Source organism: Poecilia formosa, unplaced genomic scaffold (assembly GCF_000485575.1).
Source record: "Poecilia formosa unplaced genomic scaffold, Poecilia_formosa-5.1.2 Scaffold151, whole genome shotgun sequence".
NCBI lineage: Eukaryota > Metazoa > Chordata > Actinopteri > Cyprinodontiformes > Poeciliidae > Poecilia > Poecilia formosa.
In genome coordinates, this window is record NW_006800090.1 from 629,429 (window position 1) to 653,763 (window position 24,335).

At 36.5% G+C, this 24,335-nt stretch overlaps 2 protein-coding genes and 1 long non-coding RNA gene across 3 annotated transcripts; 2 read left to right on the plus strand and 1 right to left on the minus strand.

Annotated features, from left to right (window-relative positions):
* The first annotated feature begins 7,783 nt into the window (after positions 1-7,783).
* LOC107837557 (uncharacterized) lies at positions 7,784-8,324 on the plus strand. The gene is made up of 2 exons (XR_001663575.1): positions 7,784-7,931; positions 8,016-8,324. It is a non-coding gene; the product is annotated as an uncharacterized LOC107837557 (long non-coding RNA).
* Positions 8,325-11,210: 2,886 nt separating this feature from the next.
* On the plus strand, positions 11,211-13,221 carry ccl25a (chemokine (C-C motif) ligand 25a). Its single transcript, XM_007563779.2, has 5 exons — positions 11,211-11,306; positions 11,810-11,895; positions 12,189-12,306; positions 12,395-12,509; positions 12,605-13,221. The coding sequence occupies exons 2-5, from the start codon at positions 11,832-11,834 to the stop codon at positions 12,629-12,631; spliced, it is 324 nt and encodes a 107-aa protein (XP_007563841.1). The 5' UTR covers positions 11,211-11,306; positions 11,810-11,831; the 3' UTR covers positions 12,632-13,221.
* Positions 13,222-18,223: 5,002 nt separating this feature from the next.
* LOC103146057 (serine/threonine-protein kinase NIM1-like) lies at positions 18,224-24,062 on the minus strand. The gene is made up of 4 exons (XM_007563780.2): positions 23,717-24,062; positions 23,344-23,616; positions 21,785-22,053; positions 18,224-20,303 (listed from the first exon to the last, which is right to left on the minus strand). Exons 1-4 carry the CDS (start codon positions 23,784-23,786, stop codon positions 19,548-19,550), a joined length of 1,368 nt encoding a protein of 455 aa, XP_007563842.1. The 5' UTR covers positions 23,787-24,062; the 3' UTR covers positions 18,224-19,547.
* Positions 24,063-24,335: the final 273 nt, after the last annotated feature.

Here is a 24,335-nt window from a genome sequence, read left to right on the forward strand (position 1 = left end):
TTCAAGTTGCCCCAATTTATTAATCTCGTCTGGTTGTCATAACCTTTTCCATCCACATCATCTTTGTTTCCAAAAAGCAAAAATATTTCAATTGCCAAAAACTATTAGACCTCTGGAAGAAAAGGACAAAGTCTTTTGAATATGCCCTGTATTACCATCTTTTACATGTATTGATATTTTATTAAATAAAAGATCATTTTATTTAATAAAAGTATTAGCGAATTTTCTTTAATTTTTTTTTTTTTTTTGTATTTTTACATATTAAAACAAAGAAAAAATATCAAGATTTTACAGCGAGAAAAATATTTTTAATAGTAATATTTAGAATATTGAATAAAAAAATGTAAATAAAATGCACAATTTGCTGCTAAATGACATAAAAGAGCTAAAAAAACAACCTTGTATCTTTAGAATCATTCTTCTGTAGAAACTCTTGGATAACAAATTGCTTTTTGTCTGCCTTGATGAATATATTCCTTATGTGTTTTATTTAACTTGAAATGGTAACTTCATTTACTTTTCCAGGATTTCCAGTTTTACACAGCAGTTTGCTTCACAAAGCATTTTCTGAAGCACAACAGGTTTATAAAAGACATAAATCGTTTTAACCCAAAGAGCTATTGAAAAAGCAAACAAATGATAAATTTCTGTTTGTGTTTTGTCAGTTTTCTGTTTTGTAGTGATGCAATTCAAATTTCCTGCCAGTAGAGGGCGAACTGTCCTTACCTTCCGTGGAAGCTTAAAAAGGCCTCACTGTGAAACTTGCATCGAGAAACATAACTAAAGTGATGCATCAAACTAAACATTTCATTAATACATTTTACGTAACATCATATGTAAGCTTCATAAATTACTTTAATGTAATTTATCATCTGTGTAGATTTAGATTAAAATGGTATCAAGGGTTTTTTGTGTCTGAATCCTGGACGTTTCCCCAACCTGCATTTCCAACAAAATGAACCAAAGCAAAACTTCGACTCAGCATGTATTTAATATTAATTTCAAATAGTTGATATCATGCTAACTCAATCAAGATGAAGAAAGTTAGATTATCTGGATTAGTAAAAAAGAAAATTAAAACCTCCAGGGGAAAAGAAAACATTGGCATGTTTTGTGCCTGCCCATTGGGGTATGGTTGAGAAATGCTGAATGCTACACCTTTCATGAGAGTTTGCACCGAACAATGTCAAGCAAGAGTTTGGAGAGTCAAGCTCCAGATATCCTCAGGTTAAACTCAAACAGGCCACTGCTTGCATTGGAACTGTCTGTTACGGATGGGCTTCACTTGTCAAAAAAGCTTGGCTTCAGCTTTGGGACTAAAACAGTTTCGGTTCTTCTTTTATGCTTTAGTGTAGCTTATATATCCTGTTCATTATAGTGAACACACTGAACTTGATTAGGCTTTATACAGCACTTCATGAAGCAGCGAATGAAAAATGTTTCTTGCAAACCTGCACGTTTAATGCAAGAGTAGTTCTTCAACATTTTACAACAAGCACCACCACATTAAATAGTTCAAAACAGTTTAATGAAAAGAAATTAATCTGACTGGTCAATTTTATTCACTTCATTTAAAAGATACTTTAAAGACTGACGATCGGAAGGATCTTCGGTAGCAGTCAGTCTTCCAACAAATGTGAAGAAGTCTCTGACTGAAGAGTATTGCAGTGTGACAGTATCATGACTGTCATAACATGCAAACAGGTCAATTTCTGGAATAGCATAGATGATATTCCACAGAAGTTTCCTGGAGGACACCATTAGTTGTTGGCAAGCACTGCTAATCCACCTCATTTGCTTTTGCCACTCCTCTTTGAATATCTGAATGGCCTTACGAGCAGAAAAAAGGGCAGAGATACATTTAGAGAGTTTAGCCTGAAAAACTACCTTATCCTCCTATAACAACAATTTTTATAACTTTTTAAAAAATGTATATTAATGCATTTATCATCATTGTTATTCTATCATGTTCACAGATATAGGCTGGGGTTACCTCTTATGATCTCATTGCAAACACCCTAAACATTATTATCATGTGTATGGTATTTTTTTAAATTATATTTCTGAAGTATTTTTTGGCTCTAGTGGCAAATAAATTCTGCGTATGCTATTAAGAGTTAGCCTAACACATTAGTTAGAAAATCCAGCAGGTTTTCAAGCATGAATCAGACCAGTTAAGTTGGGTTTGCTGTAATTTGGAGACCAGAGTTCAGATTACAAATGTAAAAGAACCCAGTAAGCACCAGTAATATCACATATGATATTACTGGTGCTTGTATGAGAGCAACAATCAATATGTAACAACAAGTCATCTTCATGGCTGTCAGTGGTTATTAACTCTACATGGTCCTTCAAAATTGAACCAAAGTTGCTTTTGAGTTACATTCACTGCAACCGAAGTACCACAGCTGCTTGCACCACAATGTGAAAACATTGGGTAAAAAAGAAAAAGATATATAAAAGCACTGCCCTCTTGTTTAGTCTAATACTTTTGAAAGCTTTGTGGTGTTTTTATGACAATCTTACATAACAGGCTTGTTGTTTTTCACATTCTTGTAACTAATACCCCAAAAACACAAGAATGGGGATTTCACAAAATATGTATGATTGTGTAATAAAAAAACTTCAAACATATCAGATTTGCTTCGTTATAAAACAAGACAAGTTCTGTCTTATCTCTTGAAGCAGCAGCTGAATTATTATATAAAGGAAAAATGCTTTACTAAGAGGTCCAGGCTTTAAGCAACGTCAGTCTTTGATACAAAATGTGTAAAATGTGGCTACTAACACAGTAATTTGTGTTGTGATTTATGTCCTTTATGTCCTGCAGGTTGAATCCCATTAACAGTTATTTAACAAACCGGAACATTTCACAGAGATCATAAATTATGGTCAAAATATTAAAATCTAGTTTTACTTCACAGCTCACAGTCCTTTCAACAAGTCTGTGCAGAATTTGTAAAATAATTTTAGGACTCTTTCCAACTTTGGAAGAATATAGAAATGTTTTTATTTGGAGTATAACCTTGATGCAGTTATCAGACGTCACGCCTACATGTGGAGTGATATATAACCTTATTAATTTAATAGGAGCTTAGTACTTTTTTATTGTGTCTGGTTGTAGAAACTCCAGCTTGGAGCCCCAATAAATCATCTTCATGGTTGTTCATAGGATTGTAATTTTCCAACTCTAACAAGATATTTGTGATTTGTATTATTTTAACCTGACCCTTTCAGAGGAAATAAAGAAATTGAATATGTAAAATGTAAACTTTATAAGCATATTTTCAGGGTTGTAGCAACAATCATGGTTGATGTTCTGGAGTTAGTCCAGAACACCAAAGGTCAAATGTTGAAGGTAATGTAATTTTTATCTATATAGCACGTTTTCAGTAACAAGGCAGGTCAAAGTGCTTTACAGGAATTAGAAGGGATCATAAACAAAACAACAAAACCAAAAGAAAGAGAAAAATGCACAATAAAAGAAAACTAGACTTTAAAATGTTGAAGTAGCTAAATGTTGGTTCTCCATATTTGATTCTTGTTCTGGGTTGATAAGTACTCCACAATTTATAAACTAACAACAGTTTCTCTAAGTCTTGCTCCGATATTAAAAGTATAAGGCTAATTGTTTGTCTAAAGTAATAAGTTCTCCATAATTCATTAACTGACAGGAGTTTCTCTTGAAAGCATGAAATGTAAATAAATCATGGTCGGTCTTTTGAATGATTTACAAAGTACATAAGTACTTTGTGCCCTCCCCACAAAAAATAGCTTTCTCAAACAGAAAGGCATTATCAGTTCATGCTACAGTAGAGAGAGTCAAAAGCTTCTCCGATGTCAGCAGCTAGACCAACGAGGTATTGTTTGTGAGCATAAAGTTTTCCAGGTGAGAAAATGTGGTCTTTTAACACGGTTTTTGTGTTTTAAGAGTTCTATATTGTATTACCTTCAGTAGCAACCATCCATCCATACATTATCTGATGACACTAACTCTTCATGATGGTTGCTGGTGTCTTTGACCAATAATCATCAGCTGAGAGGCGGGGCACGCCCTGGACATGTCGCCAGTTTATCAGAGGCTGGAGTGACCAATTTTGTTTATTGTGTCTGAGCCAAATGAACAAGAGAAAGTTTTTGTATATCATAAAATTGTTTTTTAGTGTAAAATAACTTGCTGTGAGAAAACTAGCTTTATAATCCAAATGGCAAGACAGACAGTGTCTTTGAAACATCTCAGACATTGTTTCTGTTTCACTCAGAAACAATGTCTGTTTCTGTTCCACACAGAAACGATGTCTGAGTGACTTGTCTGCCTGTCACTGAGCGCTTCAAAATCCCTGGGTAGAGTGCCAGTTTGTGTGGTCTCCAAGCTATTGGCCTGAGACAAAATCTCTCCTTATTCTCTCTTCCTTACTGTTCATGTTCACATATAAATCTTTAGTTTATTTGCTCAACCCGAGCTGGAGATGTTGTTGTCTTTACTAACGTCTTTGGTGGTCATTGTGTTATGCACTGAAGTCAAGGTGACCACATGTAACACCGCCACTCCTTGGCAACTTTCAACTGTTTTCAAAGGGGCTTTCTCCTGGCTTTCTTTCTGTCATGCTGTTTTCTGACTCTGCTTCTTAGCTGCTCGGGTATTTGTAGATCAGGCTTTTCTTTCCACACTAAGTTACACACATCTTGTGGCACCTTTTGTTCGAGGACGAGCAGTTGCTTGTATTCCACTTTCTTTCATTCTTCCAATGTTTGAATTTGGATGTTTGCAACTAAGTGAGAGATTAGCTTCTTAAAATACACAAGTCATATTGAATAGAACGTTAAGAGCAATGTTTTTGTTCATATTATCATCAAACATTAGTTTTTCTTTTTTGTCAGTTAGTAGGAATATGTTTCATCTTGGCAAATTTAAGAAGTGGAAGTTCCAACCATAAAAAAAATAAAAACCAGCAGAAAATTAATGTGAGAAAACTTAATCCCCTGATGTTTGTGTTTAGGCAACAGATAAATCAAAGAACTTTCTGTTTCTCAAATTATTCTTTTTAAGGCACATTCCAGTTTAAAAATGGATGGTTGCAACAGAAGTAAGTGTTCAATGTGTGTTACTATTCAGTCCGCAGCATTTGAAATGGTTCTGCTCTTGTCCATGTTGTAGCTTTTCTTATACTGTGTGCCAAGATAAAGAATTTCACATTCTGATGAATGGCTTCTTGGAGACATCTTCCTTTCAAATGTATGTAAATGACAGCAGAGATGAAGGGATAAAGCAGCGTATCATGCTGTCTGAAAGGAACGCTGAAGACAACATGGTGAATCATTACCCGGACCGAGTCCAAGTCTCCTTGGCATCGGACCATCAGATCCTGACAAATGGGCCCATTAATCCATCAGGATTTCTCAAACATGCAAGCCAAGATCAGAGATCAACAGTGCCATTTTTCTTTTCTCAATAACTTACAAGCTATTTTTCCAGTAAACAAAATATGAACGTGATCAAATGTACACAGACAGCAGGAAACATGTCAAGCCAAAATTGCACAACGAAGCCAAGTAAATTGCCAGTAAATCATAGAAAATGTAACATTAAATGCTATAAGAGTCTGGGTGGTATCTGGGGAGAAATATAAATTTTCTGTCTCTATGGGTGTGTTTTTATTTTTATGACTAGGCAGCGGTACCCAGCAGGCAAATAAAGATGCAACCCTTTACTGGGTTCCAGCAGATGATGTTAGAAACAAAAACAGTGAGTGGCCGGATCAGGTGTCCACTCAGGCACTGAGGGCCTCATTAACTTCTGTCACTCGCAGTAATGCAGAAATTCCTTTGAAAGTGACATAAACAGCTATTTTCAGGAGTTAAGAGGAAACGCTTTAAGTAGAAATGTGATATAGGAGTGCTGACAAGGGATTTAATGAAATGTTTCTCCACAGCCGTTGGCTAAAAATAACAGAACATAACAGACTCGGCACAAGGGATGGTTCATAATGACAGATTCTTTTAAGAATAATATAAGAAGAGCAAACATTAAATCACTATGGAAAAAATAAATGCTAAAAATGTAAGTAAATTCCCATAATTCAAAACGAGGAAGAAATACATTATAGTTGCTCCTAAGATGAGTTAATGTGCGCTATAAATTTGGTTGATTGGTAGAAAGTAATCAGATTACACAAGAACACTTTAAATAGCTACATTAAATCTAATACCGAAGGGGTTTTATCCATATTGAAACCTCAATTCCTACTTTGATACTTCTGCTTCAAAATTATTCCACCTTTCTGAATAAGATTCTTTATAAAAACACACCTTTGAAAATCAGGTGTGGTCTGAGGCACAGCTCAGGCATACTAATACCTTAACGGCTCTATTATGCTTCCTTGAACAGGTTAGGATAGGTCTATGGACGATACAAAACATATTCATTTCAATTCTTTTGCACAAAATCATTTTTAGGAAAGAGATTTTAGTCTGCTCAATTCGCAGTTTTGGATTCCTTTCAGAATGAGCTGTTTTAGGGCCTCTTATCACTTTAAATTATAAGCTGCTGCTGGCCACGCCCCCCCTTCTCAACGTGAAACTGGCTGCAAACAGAAGCACAACTATACAACTGTGCATCTTTGAAAAGCAGAAGTGGAGCCTCCTGCACAACCAACAAGAATGCAACAAGTGGTTTCTGGATGGTAAGTCAACAACGAAACATTTGTATATTCCAGCAGCCATTGTACAGTGCACACAACGGTAAAACCAGCTGAGCAAATGTGGTGGAATGCAGCTTTAGGTTGCTAGGCAATGGGGTGGGCTTTGCTGGGGTTGCTAGGTGAAGTTGAAGTGCCTGTTGAATGTGACTTAACAATTGGAAGGTTTTTAAAGCTGCTCATTTTCCAGACACCAAAAAACTTTAACTTGGGCTGATTTTAGAGGCAGAACTTTTTTGCTCTATCTGACCATATTGAAGTGCAAAATCGTGCAAATGTGAATTTTGCATAATATTTCCCTTTTAACTGTTGACTGTGAAGTTTCATTGCATGTCAGAAACAAGGTAAAATAGGGAAAATTTCCCCTAAAGTTTAGAGATCATCAAAGTAAGGAAATGAAGCTAAAAAATGACAAAGGCAGTGAGTAAGGAGAAACACCTGGAAGCTTAGTTCACAAGTTAAAAGGTAAGTTGGAGGTGGCAGAAACAGGAAACTATCAAGAGCTGCCACCAGGTTCCCTGAAGTTCCCTGAGGTGAAAAACCCTCAACTGACAGCAAAAGACCTGCAGCAAGACTTGTTGGCAGCAAACGCTGAGGTTTCAGCTTTCAGCTCCTACACAATGAAGGGCTTCATGTGTCATCTCCAAATGATAAACCACTGACTGTACTGACCCAAAGGTGTGAGAAAAAGCAGCTCATGAATAAACAAGCCAAAAGTAAACAGGTTTTATGATTCTAATCTGTGACTCAAAGTGGGAAGTTTTTCCTTCTTTGGATTGGCAATGTCTGAAAGAGGAAAGAAAGTGTCTGCTAAAAAAGAACACTGTGCCTACAGGAAAGCACGGCGGTGGCTCTGTGATGCTCTGGGGCTGCTCTGCCTCTTCTTGCTCAGGAAACCCACAAGATGAACTCAGTTAGATGTCAGGAAATCCTGGGAGAAATCCCATTCTGTCTGTTTTCAAGCTGAAATTTGGGTGTCATTGGACCTTGAAGGAAATTTTAGAAAATCTTATGATGTTGATAATATTATTAAATGTTGCCATGACAACATCAGGTTCAAAATATGCTTATTTTTTCTTTCTTCTCTTTCTGATCTGTGCTTCCAACTCCATGTGACCTTCAGCATTTTTGGCAGCGTCATTTGTGGCCGGTGAGAGCTGTTGCTGCCCTACTGGCTAAATATTTTATCAGCATGAAAAATACAACCTTCAAAACTATATTAGCCAACAGCTGGTAAACTCAAAGCAATCCTTTGTGAGGTAAATATTGTGCACACTGATATCGTGATGATATTTTCTTGATGACTCTCTTTTAAAGGACTCCAATGATCCCAGGCACATCTCAAAGTCCTAGAAGACACTACAGTGTCCATCATAGTCTTGTGACTCTTATAAAACTTTCCAGTAGGATTTGAAAGAAATGCAGCCGCAGCACGCAACTCCAAGAATATCAGTGAACCGCCTGCATGAGTCTGTGTCTGGCTCTGAGTCCCATTGTCAACATCTTATAACATCACAACGGTGCTCTAACATGCTTGTCATGGAAAGCCTTGAATAATTTTGAGACTTTAAAAGTCACTGAAAGTGATATTCTGTGTGAAATTTGGAAAACTCTGCTGAATTTCAATTGTTTTTGTATCCAAACAGCTGCTAGTTTATATGTTTTGCTTGAATCATTTTAGATCCACCTGTAAACCAATAGTTTCTAAACAACAAAGGCAGGCAAATGTGGTGATAATCCAGTAAGAACTTGGTGTGAGGAGAGGTGAAAAACTAGGCTAGAGGAAACAAAGGGAGCTTTTCAACACTAGAAACAGCTTTACACCCAGTTACTTGTCTAAAAGAAGCCGAGCTGTCAGGAAGGGTTTGTAAAGCTTAACAATATCAACAAAATGTCAAGTAGGAATGCTATAATTAAATAATAAAACAACACATAAAATGAGCTTTAAGATTAGCTGCCCTAGTTTTTTTATTATAACAGATAGAGGCTAGTAAATCTAAATCTGAAGTGTTACTTGTAATATTATAGTTCAAACTAAATTTTACATATCACAAAGGAACTTCTTGTACGCTAGTTATGAATAATTGACGGCTCTTATTATTAAGCCAATTGAACAATCAAATGACGAGATAGCCTGAAGCCTTTATGAAGCCATAAAACATTTGCGTAACAACGTTTGGGAACTTCCAACCAATAAAAGTAAATAAGTAACAAACAAACTTTCACAAACTCTGTGCACTATTCTCTGTACTGCGCAAAACGTTTGAAACCCTGACCGATGGAACATGATGCGTCTCACTTCTGGGAATAAAATTCATAAAAATGAAAAGAAAACTAAAAACAAACAGCTGCAGGATCTCGTTAAAATAAAAGTAAAAACTTGGCGCTCACGTTACCAGGGTAAAGTCAGAAATGATTGCGCAGCAAATAAAAAAAACCAAATGAAAGTGGGAATCATTCAGCTCAACATCCACTTTGATTTCTCTGGAAATCGTGAATTAGATCTTATGTGGGCATATGCATAGTGCTACGCCACACGTATATGCTATTTAAAACAATACCTTCAACATTAAGTCATGAATTTTAATGAAAAGTAGTTCAGATTTATCATTCCTGGTCAGTCATGCGAACTGGAGGATATTGCCAAAATATGTCATTAGAAATGTAAGTGACCCATTGCCTGCAGCTCTAAGAATAGGTTAGAATGAAATTATATCTGAACATCTCAAAACAATAAACAATATGACAATCAACCAGAGGCGGGCAGATTACCACAAAAACTGTTTTCAGGTAAGAGTACGTCAACAAATCTTTACTCAAGTAAAAATTAGCCGTCCAAAAAAATACTCAAGTTATAGTAAAAAAGCACTGAGTAACTCACCAAGACGTCACTGACCACTACAAATAGATGGCATAGTAACAAAGAAAGACAAAAGGGACTTTGATTTATTCATAAATGTAACATTACCAGTGTTTTTATCTCTAGATAAAACTGCTGAAGTTTCTATTTAGGGCCCCCAAAACACCAGGGGCCTCCCACAAATGTTTACATTTTTACACAGACTATAGATCTAAGATTTTTATATTTGCTTATGAGAATCTGAATGATGTTAAATTTGATTTGATTTTACCATAGACAATAAAGTGAAAATATTCTAGATTGCCTAAAATGGAAACAAATCTTATTCTGCTTAAGGTCCCACACAACCTTGAGTCAGCACTGGGGATAAATAAAATACATTTTTAATAATCCAAAGCAACCTTAACTAATTTTACGCATGCTGAGTTGAATGTTTAAAGACACAGTTGTTACTGGAAATGAATAGATTTACAGGTAATTATTAAATGTTCACTTTGTAGGTTGAATAATGTTAGGTGTGAGGTTAAGTAGTTTGAGTTTTGATTCCTAACCTAGAGCGAAGTTTTGACAGGTCAGGAATTACCTCAACGTTTACTGTAATTTATGAGATGTTTATCATCCAGATGTTGTTTTTGACTGGAGTAAAAAAAAACATAGTTACCTGTGAAACAACCAAATACAACGAAAATTTCCTTTAAAGATAAATAAATAAAGTAAGTGGTTTAATTTTGCACTAAAGTATTTCTTTATTTTTTTATGTTGTACAAAATTAGTTAATGAAAAGTCAGACTGGTTTAAAAATGTTGTATGGAGAGTCCAAATGAGAATCAGTGAAAATTAAATAATAACTCTTATTCTGCTGATTCTGTCTGAGTTTAAATGGGGAAACTTTGTGTAATAGCAACATGCATGCACAAGGAAATTCAAAGACTTTACAGAAAAAAAGAGAAAAACTACTTTAAGGGTGAAAAAAATGCTAAAATAATTAAAAAATGTAATCGTTGCTGTAAACTGTAAATAGTTTAGAACTGGTAAAAACAAATAAGTGAATATTCTTTTTTATTTTATGTTTAAAAACTGCACATTGTTTATGACGAAACTTTGCCCTTCCTGTGCAGAATGTTACTTTTTATCCTGTTTTTATATGTTTTATGTCTTTATCTTTGTGTAAATCTTCAAGCTTTGATTGCCTGTCACTTTGCTGCTTTTGCAATTTCCCCGTTGTGGGACAATAAAAGATATTTTTCTGTCCAAATGAAAAAGTCTTTTGCTTTTGCATAAATCTTATTTATTTTCCACTTTCTGTACTTGGATGCAAATGTTTCTCTTTCGGGTTTTTTTTTTATAGCCCTTAAACCTTTGAAAAGTGAGTTGTTGTCTTTCTCTTTATGCTGCCCTAAGCTGACTTGTGTTGTCATTTACTAATGAACTAAATTAAGCTGAATGCACTTATGAGTTAATACTCTTTTAAGCAACTATTGCACATAATTGGGGGGGAAAAAATCAAGCAATCTTTTCTGTTTTTCTCAGAGGTAACGTCTGAGAAAAATGCACAAAAACACAAAAACGCCAGTGACACTTTGAAACTCATAAGCCATCCTTTAAAAAGAAAAAAAAAACACCCTGATAAGTACAAAGGTGACTCTGCTGGCATTTGGCCAGCGCAGACATCTTATAAAGAGAAGTGCCTGCACAGGTTTGCTAGACACAAGAAGAGGGAGCTGCAACTAACACTGACAGCATCACAGGTGAGGTATTTTAGGGTTAGAGTTAGTTCGTCTTTATTTTATTTCTAGCTTGTTGTTCATTTCACTATGCTAAGAGGAAACAGGAATTGCCATCATTTGCAGGATGTAAATGTTTAGTTAAATTATTAGGTTAATTATCCAAATCCACGGGAGAGAACAGGCATCTCTGGGGGAATGTTTGTGCATCCTAATTTTTTCTTAAAAGCAACTGCAAACAGTTAGTTTTGACATGAAATGAATATCAAGAATGCATAATGTATAAAAGAATAAAAAGCAAACATACTTGTCATTAAGAGTCACTTATATAACAGGAAATTTTTTCCAATAATCCAAAATAAATTACTTTGTTGATCCAAGGTGTGACTGGACAGGTGTTAGACAAAGACTGACATTTCTGCATTTGTCAAAAGTTCAAGGTTTATTTGAGAATGTGTGGGTGGAACGGAGCTGCAGTAATGAGACTGATAAGGCTGATTGCATTGGTTTTTTTATTTGTTTTCCAGATTTTCCTCTACAGACTTCAACATGCGGTTCAACACGCTGTCCTTCCTGCTCATTCTTTCTTGTTTCTGCTTCGCTTGGGCACAAGGTAAAGATTTATCAAACAAATATGTGGTTTCTGAAAATAGTGTTGCATATCTAGCATGCAATAAAGAAGTAATTAGGGTTAAAAAGTTTGGTTTATTGCCAGACTGCTGGGATGGGTAGATGTGACTTCCTGTGCCTTTACTGCTTACTTTACAACCTTAAACATCCCCATAGCTAGTTCTGACTGATTAACTAAGATTAATCAACTATAATGTTTCTGCAAATTTATTACAAAAGTTGCGATGTTTTCGTAATTTGTCGGCTCTGAATTGAAGTTGATTTATGATATTTCAGTGTCCTACGAGGACTGCTGCCTGAAGTATGTGAAGAATCTCGCCAACAACGTTCAAAAGCATGCAGTGAACTACAGACGCCAGAGGACAGACGGCGGCTGCAACATCCCTGCCGTAATGTAAGTTTTACAAACAGGAAACGGTTGTTTTGAGTCACATCTGATCGCCTGAACTGGAACCTCACCTGAACTCTTCACCTTCCTTTAGCTTCATCATGAAGAGGGGACGCAAATTTTGCACAGACCCCAATGAGAAATGGGTCAAGGAGCTTGTGCTGAAGATTGACGAGAAGAACGAGAAGAATGAGAAGAAAGAGAAAAAGGTAAATATAGGAAATATTCTTCAACTTGAAATCTGCAAAGAGGTAACTTGTAAAAAAACGTTTCTAAAACGTTTGATTTTTTTCTGTCTTTGCAGCATTTTAGGCATCCAAAAAGAGGCTGAAGAGGACGGCTCCCCGCAGCGACACCACCTCCAATCTTCCTGCTGTTTGCAGTTTTATTACCGAGCAAAGAGCGACTTTTACGGCGATTTTATGGAGTCTGACTGGAGTCAGGAGGCTGGCCAAGAAAATGTTGCAGCTCTGCCTTTGCTTTCGCTCAGCATTAACACAACAGGTCAAAAGCTACTCTAGAGTTGCAGCTGCACTCTGCTGTTAACAAATGGATGTTTTAAGTTGATAGGTGACCATAGAATATATTCACAGTCCACACATTTCAACGCATGGCTGCTTCAGCAACCGTTTTCATTCCATCAGACATGAAATAAGCTGTTTGATTGTAGAAATGGTGATGGAGAGTAAATTATAAGTGTTCATACAATATTTAATACATCTGCAGCGTCTACACATTTCATTTAAGTAATTATATGACTGGAACTGTAATTGCTTTTTTAAAGTTTGTGCCATAGAAAATGAGAAGCTTTGTCATACTTTAATTTAGATTTTTTTTAAGTGTCTTTCATTTCATACCTTTGTGTACAGGTTTTATAGCAAATTATGTGCTCTAATAAAAACATGTAATTATAAAATCTCACATGGTGGTGTTTACGTGTCAAAAATGATTAAAGATGCTGAGACATATACTGGTGTGTTTTGGTGCAAACTTAGCAAATAAACCACAGTTTAGAGTAAAAAAGCTTGTGAAGGCGACGACTTCAAAAAGGGGAAACTGTAAACTGGAGAACACCAAAATAATTGTGAAGTATGGCGGTGGCTGTATTGTGTAGTGTGGTTTTTTTCCTGCAGGAAAGGCTGGTGACTTAAAGAGGAACAAACATTATGCAGAAATATCACAGCAATATCTCAAGACATGAGCCAGGAAGTTAAAGCTCAGACCAAATAGACGATGAGTAACCCGGCAAATTGGTTAGTAATTGCTGGCTATAAATTTGACCCAATTATACCAGTTCTGTCAGGAGGAGAGGGACAAAACTCCAGTAAACTACTGTGAGTTATTTTGGTAGGCTGTTTGACCTAATTCATAAACTTATTTCTACCAAATACTAAAGAAACATAAGTTTACTTCTGACTTTGAAGAAAGTTTATAAAGTAATCTTGTTCATTATTTTGGCATTTAACAAAATCTGATAAGATGTCAGACAATGAGAAAGTGTGTGCAAATACTTGGGAATGACATTTGGGTTGAATATGATGAAATAATCAAACATTTCTTAAACAGTTTGATTCATTATCTCGAAAGCTTTTCATTTCTTGATGTGAATGTTTGATTTAAATCAACTTTACAGAACACAAGACTTCAAGTCATTATCCATTAATATGTAACTAGTCGAGTCATAAAGTGTTTTGAAATACAATAATGTAGGGGATTACAGTGATAAAATAATACAATAAAGCACTTAAGTTTGAGTTTAGGTAACATATTTACTCTATTACTGCAACAGGCTGAAGCAGAGCTTTTGTTCATTGTGTATTCAGTATCTCCAGTTTGTTGCATAAGGATTCATAGAACCATGAACTTTTAGCACTACAAACCTACTTGTATTTTATTTGAGCTTTATATGATAGAACAACACAAATTATAATTTAAAAACGTTTTTACAAATAGAGTTCTGGGAAAAATAAGAGCCCTCTGCACTGAACTTCATTGAAAACCTTCGGGTTATTCCACCTGATTCCTGAACTCTTCCTGAGTTAAAACATTATTATTGTTGTTTCTAAATGAATACGAACTTGTTTTCTTTACATTATTTGAGGTCTGAAAGCTCTGCATCTGTTTTTTGTTGTTGTTTTTTTAGTAATTTTGACCATTTCTTATTTTCTGATAATAAACATTAAATTTTTGCTTGGAATTTCAGAGACACGTTGTCAGTAGTTGAAAGAATAAAAGAACAAATACTCAAACTTACACATATAAAACTAAAATAAGTTTTGTTTAGAGGTTGACACAAGCCAGATGTCACAGCTAACATCTGGAAGAAGCAGCCATTTATGATCAAACTTTCTTTTATTAGCTAACATATAAAACATGTGACGGACCCTGAACACAACATCGCTGCTGTGAAACATGGCGGTGGTAGGATCATGCTGTGGGGATGTTTTTCTTCTGCGGGGTCAAAGGAAAGGAGCCAAATAAAGGTCAGTTAGAGGCGACACAAAACGTGAGATACATACAGCCAGAGCTACAGTGGGACGGTTTAATTCAATGGTGTTCAAACTTTTTGCAATTAAAAGCAGTTGTGGTCTACAAAAGATGTATTTTTTTATTATGAAAAATACAAAACATATTCTTTTGTAGAAAGAAACTAAATGCACAATGTTTCTACAAAAATAAAAATCTGTAAATCATTTTAGATGTATTGTAAGTCACAAGAAAATGATATGAATCTCTGTTTTTATTGTTTTCTTTCATTAAAAAAATAAAATAAAATCGGATTTAGCCTAGTTTAATAAATTCTAAAGAATGACTGGATGTTTGTGGTGATAAATACTCTGCAATTAAAATTAACTGAAAAAATGTGGTAATTAAACAATGAATAGTTTGTTTTAGGATTATTTTAATTTGTCTGTAATTTATTTAGTCTGAAACACTGAGTTCCTTCAAACCTAATTTAAAAATTCACATTTTCAGATTTGCTTTTGAACCATAATAAATGAAACATTGACCAACATTTTGATGCATTTTGCATTTTGTTTCTTGACAAAATGTAATGTTTACTGGTTTTCTTAAATGTTGACTGTGTGGCGTCTTCTGTGACTTCATTTTTGTGTTTTTGTGGTGTAAAGCAATTTGCACTGCCTTGTTGCTGAAATGTGTTATGACAAAAAACTTGATTGATTGATTTTTTTTTTTTTGATCAGTGAAAATTTCACTTTAGTTTGTTTTAATTGTGTCACCATCAACCGTCTGGTGAAATAAATCTGTGCTTTTCTTGACTTGTGGACCAGGAGTGCAAATGCCTCCTCTATGTTTGGACACAGCTGGTTTAGTTCAAAGCATGTTTAAGATTGTCATTCGGAAAAGAATTTGAAAATCATTTTAACATCAAATCCAAATGAAAACATTTGGGTTTTGTGGTTTTAACGTAATAAAGCATGAAATTGATCCTCTTATCTTATGTCACTGCTTTCATTTTGTCTAGTTATCAGGACTTTGACCACATCTATGCAGGTTTGGTTGGAATTTGGATCAAAATTTCACTTTCAAAGTGCAGCTCAAGCAAGAAAGCTTGCACAGGACTCGTGTATCAGCGCATGATTAGGAGCACTATCTGATAAGCCATGGAGCTTGAATTACTAACTTTTTATTTGTATCTTGCTCCCTCATCTCCATGGGCACTGCTGGGGCTTGCTGCAGATAAGATCTTACCATGCCTAACGCAGTGTGTGTTTGACTTTGCTGCCACCAGAGATTGATGACTTCCACACAGATGCCTTGCAGAGGCTTCATCTTGCAGAGAGCAAGATGAAGCCCAGATAGTGAGTGTCTCAATAGAAAAATTATTAGCCCACACAGGCCCACTTTAAAAATGTGATGTATGTTGATTAAAGAATGAGTAGGAACACCTTTAAGCTTGTCATCGTCTCTGCTTAAAACACCGGTGAGAGAAAAGTTACTGTTAAGGCAGTTTTAATGTAGTGCGACTGAGATTTAGAAGCCAAGAGGCCTCACAGACTTCAAGTATCTGTTTGAAAATGGTGCCAACTTAGCTCACAGGCAGAAGGAGTGATGAATAACCTGACAAATGCAAGATAATTACCAAAACAATTATTGCATATCGAATATTGGTGGATATCCAATACTTCTTTGAGAGTGACTAATAGGAGTACCACCCTCATAGGTCAAAAACACTGTTTTGCAACTTGAAAGGGATTTTAACGCTTTCGTTTCTTCTTGTCTATATCGCAACAATGCTCAGAGGAGAGCTACATTTTTTAAAAATGCAAGCTGGGGCAAAACCTGCTGCTTCTTTTGCGAAGGATGAAAAAAACATGAAAGACAAGTCGGAAAACGAATACAGGAAAGAAAAGTTTACACTAAAACAAATGTCATAAAATCGGAGCTGTTATGGCATATGCTGGAAAGGTGTGAAAATTATAGTTATAAATTATTAAAACAGGCTTGAAAAACAGAAATAATGACCTCATCTGACACACTGTGACTTATTTATTAATGAAATGGCTGTGCAAGCTGGATGTCAGACACTAATAACAGTGCCATGGCTGTAAATTATGGCTCCCATAAAAGTTAAAACATATAAAATGAAAGATGAAAGCCGTTGTAAAACGTTTCAGAAAGCAACACTGTTTGGAAATTACACCTTTTTCCTTCGAATTACATTTTCCACCAGCATCAACAAGTCACAGCAGATACTTGTATGCCATATAAGACCGAACTGAAGACAACAAATCAAATTTACTGTGTCATTATAAGAGAAAATTCAGTTCCTTCTTCAGTAATAGTGGGATGAGTTGATCTGTATAAAGCAAAAGTAAAAAAAAGTAATATTTTATTGCTTTTTAAAAGATATTTAGTGTGCTTAATATCCTCATTAGTATTATATACTGGTAGTAATGTATACAAACAAAGCAAGGTTGTATACTTAAGAATAATTTAGTGAAATATTTGACCTTTTTGGGTAACAAGAGTGTGATGAAAAGAGTTGCCTTCTTTCTGTCGCATCAGCTGAGCTACAACTGGATAAAAAAATATTTTATTAAAAAACAACAACAAATTAATGATACTTGCACTTTTATTGAGACAATCTGTACTTGGTGTTTTACATTTTTTTATATTTTCTGTTTGTATTGACTTTATGGAGAATTTTTTGGTCAAACTGTGAATGTTGAACAAATTAGCACTAGCTTGCACAAGCTACTTGGTAGCTAAAAGGCTAATGTTCTCTAAAGTGATTAAACTTGTTATGTACTGTTGATAACTAAAGTTATTGACACAATCCACAGACTTTAGCATTATTTTACAGCATAAATGTAAGTTTTTTATTTTAAAATAGTGGCCTGATGAGAATTATGGAGTTTCTTCTTTCGTCTCTAACCAAATAAACACGGTCACTAATTCTCTAACGCAGAATTTAAGAAAAAAAAACAGGATTTTTAAAAAAATCTGTACAGTTGCATAAAATATTTGAAGAATGAGCAATTTTGTTATTTGCTGTAAACTACAAACAATTGAGTTTGACATTAAAAATATGAGACAATAGATCATTTCCCCGAACCATTGTTAAATCATCAATTATTTGTGATCATGTTTCAGTTTCTCAAACAACATTACGTCCGTCAAGAATCACTTAGAGCAGAAGTATAAAACTTTTATAAAAATATATGTTTCTTACCAATTTTGTTAAAACTATTACTATGTTGTGGCAGTTCTGTGATGGTTTCTCACAACACATCCGGCCATGAAAGCTAAGGCTAGTTAGCATTGCTTTTTTTCTGGAATTATAAGTTGTTTCCCTGCCATTAGCACATTTAGCAGCGCATTCACTAGGTGGATTGGCAGCGTTAAGACCTTCCTTCTGGCCCTGATCAGTTGTTTTTTTGGTCAGGAGAAATGTATTTCTTCAGAGGGCAATAGTAGCTCAGGGAGAAGGTGGAGAAGCTCAATCTTATTACAGATTGCCTGTCTCATCTCATACCGTAACAAAATGGCGACAGTTTTAACAAATATGTAAAAAACATTTTTATTTATAAAAGTTGCGTACTGTTGCTTTAATTGGAATCTGACAATCTGCAAAAGGCTAAAAAATGCCCAAAATTAAAAGAGAATTAAGAACGGATAAAAAACAGTCATTGATTTCCACCATTAAGAAAATGGTTACAAAGCAATGTCTTAGACTTCGGGACATACAGAGAACCACACTGAGAATCTTTGTCCATAAAGAAACAACATGGAAAATGCTATGACTCTTCCCAGTAGTGGATGACCTCCATGGAGAAAATCAAGGATTCATACAGGAGAACACATGAAAACCCATAAACCACATCTGAAGCTCCACAGCCTGCCTCACTTGAGGTCGGGTTTAATGAATCATTCATAAACATGATATTCAGGAGACCAGAGCTGTAAAAAAACCTGCATTCTTGGTAGAGCAAAACTCACTGGACTTAAATCCAAGCTTTGACTGGATTTAAGTCCATGTCATAGGACTTAAATCCTATGACATGTTGCAACATGATCTTAAACAGGCCACTTATATGTAAACAATCATTCAACTTTTCTGCAAAGAAAAATGTTGACATTCTTTTGGATAGTCAGGTTTTGATGTCAAATGCGAATGTTTGCTGTCAACATTTAAATAAATTTTCTTTACCTTGCCGATGCTTTTGGAGGAGGGAGCATTTTCTTAAACTGAGTTCTTAGATTTGGTAAAGGACAAATTTGACTCATGCATCCCTGAACTGGGTGATGCAGGCATGGAAAATGCACGACTGGTTGCATTCACTAATCTACAAATAAAAAAAACTCTCCTGACTTGTTTTTATATTTCTAAATTCCTGTAATCAGAATTGGAAGAGGGTCACTGACAACCTTCAACAAATTTCCTTCACGCTCAACTGATTTAAGTGCAGCTCCAGTTGCAACAACTCTGGATGTTATTTCAGTGGACAAGAAAGAGGCCAAGTATGTTCATGGAGCATGCTACTGTGTACATTCTCAGAAACCTTCATAATACATGAAATCATGCTCTGTCTCTTCAGAAACCTCATGCTATTGCCAAAATACTTGCACTTAAATCAAAGTGTGTGGACATTAAAAAAAAAGAGGATCAAGTTACAGTGAGTGTGTCTTAAAAAGTTTTTCACAATTGCAGAAAATGTCCAAGTTGGGACCATACCCTACAGCTCAGAGTGGAAGCACATCTTAAAAAGCAAAAGATGGAGCTACATGATGGCACAGACCACAGAGTGGCGCTTGTACAGATGGCCCTCTGACCCAGCTTTCCTCCTCAGTCTGTTCAGGGACTCACTCGTGCGTGTCCGACTGTAACCCGCAGCCTCTATTGATCTTCTCTTCTGGATCTGATGAAGCACGATCCGGTAAGTCCCAGTGACAGGGCTTCTCAAGTCAAGACTGTTGTTGAGGAGATGAACCGCGCTGATGCCAAGATCCTCCAGCACCACTTTCACGCTCAGATCCTCTGAGGTGAGGACGTGGTTCTGGTCGACCAGGTGTGACGGAGTAGGTCTGGAGGGCGGGTAGGCCTGAGGGTACTCGATGCCCGTCATCCAGTCACTCGTCATAATCTGCGCCAAGGTGAGGCGGTCTACGGGAACTGGCCTCAGGAGGCCCTTTATTATCTCCTGACAGGATTGGGGAACGTATGAGGGAATGACATAAGAACCCTGCAGGATGCAAATCTTCAACCGGGTCGTGGTGGCTGCTTTAAAGGGCATTGTGGCGGTCACCATGAAGTAAAGCAAAATACCCAGAGCCCAAGTATCTGCATAGCGTCCAATGTAGCCTTTCTCTTTGAAAATCTCAGGCGCTGCATAAGGTGGAGAGCCACAGAATGTGTGGAGTACATCACTGGAGCAGCAACACGTGCTAAAACCAAAATCCCCGACTTTAATGCAGTAGGTGTGGGTGTAGAACACATTCTCAGCCTTCAGGTCCCTGTGGACAATGTTATTATCATGCTGGAAAAGGAGAAGACAAACACATGTTATTGAAGCAATCAGAGCTGATAATAAAAGTTAAAAAGTTTAGCTCTTTTTTTAAAGCTGCAGTACGTGACTTTTATTTAAAGATGCATATCTTTAAAGCTGTCGGGACAGTATGATATGAGACAGATAATCTGAAAAAAAATCAATCTCTTCCACCTCCTCGCTCTACTGCTATTGCTCCTGGTCAGGAACAACCAATCAGAGTCAGGAGGAGGGCCTTAGGGCTGTCAATCAATCTCATGTACTCACTGGTAAATGTGCTAATGGTAGAGAAACACCTTATCGCTACTGCTGTCAATGGTGGCCATGCTAACTAGCCTTACCATTCACAACAAGCTCTGCTGACTGGAAGATATTATATAGTAGCTTGATTGGCAGCGCTAAGACCCGCCTCCTGGCTCTGATTGGTTGTTTCTGGTTAGCACTGGGAGCACTGGGAGAAGGCAGAGGAGCTCAATTTTTTTACAGATTATCTGTCTCATACTATACTGTCACATCATAGTGGCAGTTTCAACAAATATGTCAAAAAATATATTTATGTACTGCAGCTTTAACCCCCCTAGCAGCGAAGTTGCTGATTGTATCTAAACTCTCATTCCCATTGAGGGTTATGGTACAGGTTGGTGTGGTTTGTTAAGCTATTTGTCTGTTTCCCTTGTATGTTTTAGATAAGAGATGCAGGGCAGTGTGCCTTAAGGATCAGAGCTGGGGAACACTGACTCATGTGGGAACGAGGTATAAGTGAAAAACTCTTCCCTCTCTCATGTTGGGTGTGCAAAACTGCAAAAATTAAATCAGTCCATTATGAGCTGCTGTATGAGGATCAAAGATTAATTTGACAAAACTCAAGGTGGGGGACATCAACAGATTTGGTCCCCACTGTATAGTGGGGCATAGATGTATAGTATGTACAACTATGCATCTTTGAAAAGCAGAAGTGGAGCCTCCTGCACAACCAACAAGAATTTAGTAAGTGGTTTCTGATTGATAAGTCAATAACAAAACAGTTGACTTTTCCAGCAGCCATTGTGCAGCGGATACAGTGGTAAAACCAACTTAACAAGTGCTCTGGAGCTCCGCTTGGGTTGCTAGGTGATGGGATGGGCTTTGCTGGGGTTGCTAGGTAACAACGAAGTGTGACTCAACAATCGGGAGATTTTTGAAATGGCTCATTTTCCAGACACCAAAAAACCATTAACTTATTGCTTAAGAACTTGGACTGTTTATAGAAGCTGTCAATTTCCAAAATTGAAGGGCAAAAATGTGAATTTTGCATAATTTTTTAGTCAAAAATTATTCAGTACTTTTCCCTAAACATCATCATGTCAGTTCCTGGAACCCTCAGTGTTTGACCCGGTTTGACACTTTCCTCTGAAGCTGTTTGCTTTCGTTTTCCTGGGAAACCCAACGCCCACTCCGTTCCCCAGAGAACTGCCTCCGTCTCATTAACTCACCATGTGCTTGACTGCTGAGAGGACCTGCGAAAACACCAGCTTGCTTTCAAGGTCCGACAGGCGCCCCTTGGTGGTGATCCTGGAGAACAGCTCCCCTCCGCTGGCATACTCCATCACCAGGTAAAGGCGCTTGAAGGTTTCCACCACCTCGTACAGGCGCACTATGTTGGGGTGGGAAAGCCTCTCCATGCAGGTAATCTCAGAGGCAAAGAGAGCTTGGGCGTGTTTGCTCAGGCGCTCCTTATCCAGGACTTTCACTGCTACTCTCTCTATATCACACGATGACACACAAAGAAAGATAATCAAAAACACAATTTTCTCTTAAGCTTCATAATCTCCTCATTTAAATTTCTATTAAAATGCGGCATTAGACCTGACGTGTCCCCTCTAGCCCTTCACAACATAGCTGCCATGTGACTCGAAAGCAGGCGAGGATGAAAACATTATGGATTAGTTAGGGTGATGAGATTAGTCATGTCTTCTGACATGTGGAATGACCCAGATTGATGGAAGTATGTCTCCTTAAGCTCAGCTGGATGTCTGTGCATTCATCTGGTTCCCATCAAACACGTGATTCAAAACACAGAGCGGAAAAAAAATTATCAAAAAACGAGTCACAGGAAGAGGAAATGGAAGAATAAAAATCGTCTCTGTACAAACTGCACAGACATTTTTATGTAAAACATCTTTAAGTTGTTCATCATAAACAGTGGCGCGCCCAGGAGAGGGGTGAGGGGGGCCACGAGCCCCTCTTGAAAAACGCTGGCTACCCCAGAGAGTCATGTTCATGTCATATTAAGGCAAACAGAGCCATAAATATAAAACTCAATAAATGAATAAATACAAAATAAATAAATAGATAAATAAATAAAATTATGTATTTTTTTTCTATTTCTTTTCTTGTCTTATTTTTTATTTGTGACCCCCTAAATGTTTTAACACCAACCCCTATGAAAATGTTCTAGGATCTCCACTGCATGAAAATAGGTGCTTGACTACACAGGGAATAATAATTTAAAAGTTTAGAATAACTGGAGTGACAAATGAGGCTGGATGGTTGGAAGTTTCCATAATAAGTCTTTTTATCTTTCACACAATGCAAAAACACAAAATCTTACCAAGTATTTTTGGTCTATTTTATAATGCAAATACCTTAATACAGTTGAAATAAAACAAAACTAAATTATATGTAACTTTTCAGCAAGATATAGGAGTTTGTTTTAGGTCAATTATTCCTTAATATTTATGAAAAAGTACTTTCTCCACTGGTAGATTATTTCACTTGTAACAAGTGAAAAATATCTTGTTATAAGTGGAAAACATCTGTGAGTTTAATGAGTATTTTTAAAATAAATCTTAAGAAATTATTTACTTAAACAAAGCTCCTCTGTCTTGCTAAAAAGTTACTTGTGAGTTAGTTGTGTCTTATTTAAAGGGTTAAGATATTTGCACTGGAAACTAAACAAAAAAATACTGTATTTTTGTAGTGCACATATTGTTCTCCATAAGTGTGAAAGATTCTGTATGTCGTAATAAAATCAAAGCATCCAAAATCTCACCTTTAGTCAAGTCATGTATTCCCAGTCTAACCTGCGAAAAGTTACCAGAACCGATTTCTCCCTTCAGCTCGTAAAATCCCACGCGCCGTCCAAACGTCAGGTCGTCCATCACCCTCTCCGAATGGGTCATGTTGTACACGGCCTTCCCGAAGGCGGTCCTCTGCAGCGACTCCTCATCCTCTGTCCCCTTTCTGTTTCTCTCCACCTTGTTCTCCTTTGGTGATGCCAAAGTCAGGATTTCTTCTTGATGGGTGCCTGACCGTAAATAAGAACCTGACATTGAGAAAAAGGGAGTGAGGTAATGTCATGAAAACCTTCTGCAGTTTATATCACTCATGCTGGAGTGGGAATTAAAATGTGTGTCTGTACTTACATGGTTTCCCTTTTATGTTCTTCTTGCTCCTCTCTGTGTTGATTGCATTATTTCTATTCTTCAAATACATGATTTCAATCCAGATGGGCGCACACTCTTTTCCTCAATTTCAATAAATACAGTGATTTTGAAGTAAAATGAAATATATTCTTCAGTAACCAAACTCTCAAATTGAAAGGTTGACTGGAAAAATGTGGAGCATGCATCAGAAGAAAAAAGAAATTTAAAAATTGTTTCCTGAAAAGTCTTCCCTCCCAGAGTATACACTAGTATGCACTGGCACCTTTGCTGCTCTGTACGCAGCAGTGTTGTCTCATGGTTTATAATCCAGAACTACTACATAATGCCCTATAATCCCCTCCGGTGTTGGCCTCCTCCCATGCAGACAGACAATATGTAGCCTCTGGAGACCTCATCAGACCTTGGAGATGAGCAAACCACCTGACCAACAATATTGGAAATACATGTGGATCTATATCTGTACAGTCATTGTATGAATGCTATAAATTATTCATTCTCTTGCCCCTACAATCTTTTTGCTACAGAATTTGCACAACTCCTGTTAAAATATCACAGCAATGATCCAATAACAGCGTAATCATATCTCATGAGACATTAT

Excerpts from the sequence above, each read along its gene's own strand:
- LOC103146057 (XM_007563780.2), bottom strand. The coding sequence starts at position 23,786 with ATGTATTTGAAGAATAGAAATAATGCAATCAACACAGAGAGGAGCAAG. Across the intron at positions 23,617-23,716 it reads GAACATAAAAGGGAAACCAT|GTTCTTATTTACGGTCAGGC; the intron begins GTAAGTACAGAC and ends TCTCAATGTCAG. Across the intron at positions 20,304-21,784 it reads TCTCAGCAGTCAAGCACATG|CATGATAATAACATTGTCCA; the intron begins GTGAGTTAATGA and ends CTCCTTTTCCAG.
- ccl25a (XM_007563779.2), top strand. The coding sequence starts at position 11,832 with ATGCGGTTCAACACGCTGTCCTTCCTGCTCATTCTTTCTTGTTTCTGC. Across the intron at positions 12,307-12,394 it reads TGCAACATCCCTGCCGTAAT|CTTCATCATGAAGAGGGGAC; the intron begins GTAAGTTTTACA and ends ACCTTCCTTTAG. Across the intron at positions 12,510-12,604 it reads ATGAGAAGAAAGAGAAAAAG|CATTTTAGGCATCCAAAAAG; the intron begins GTAAATATAGGA and ends CTGTCTTTGCAG.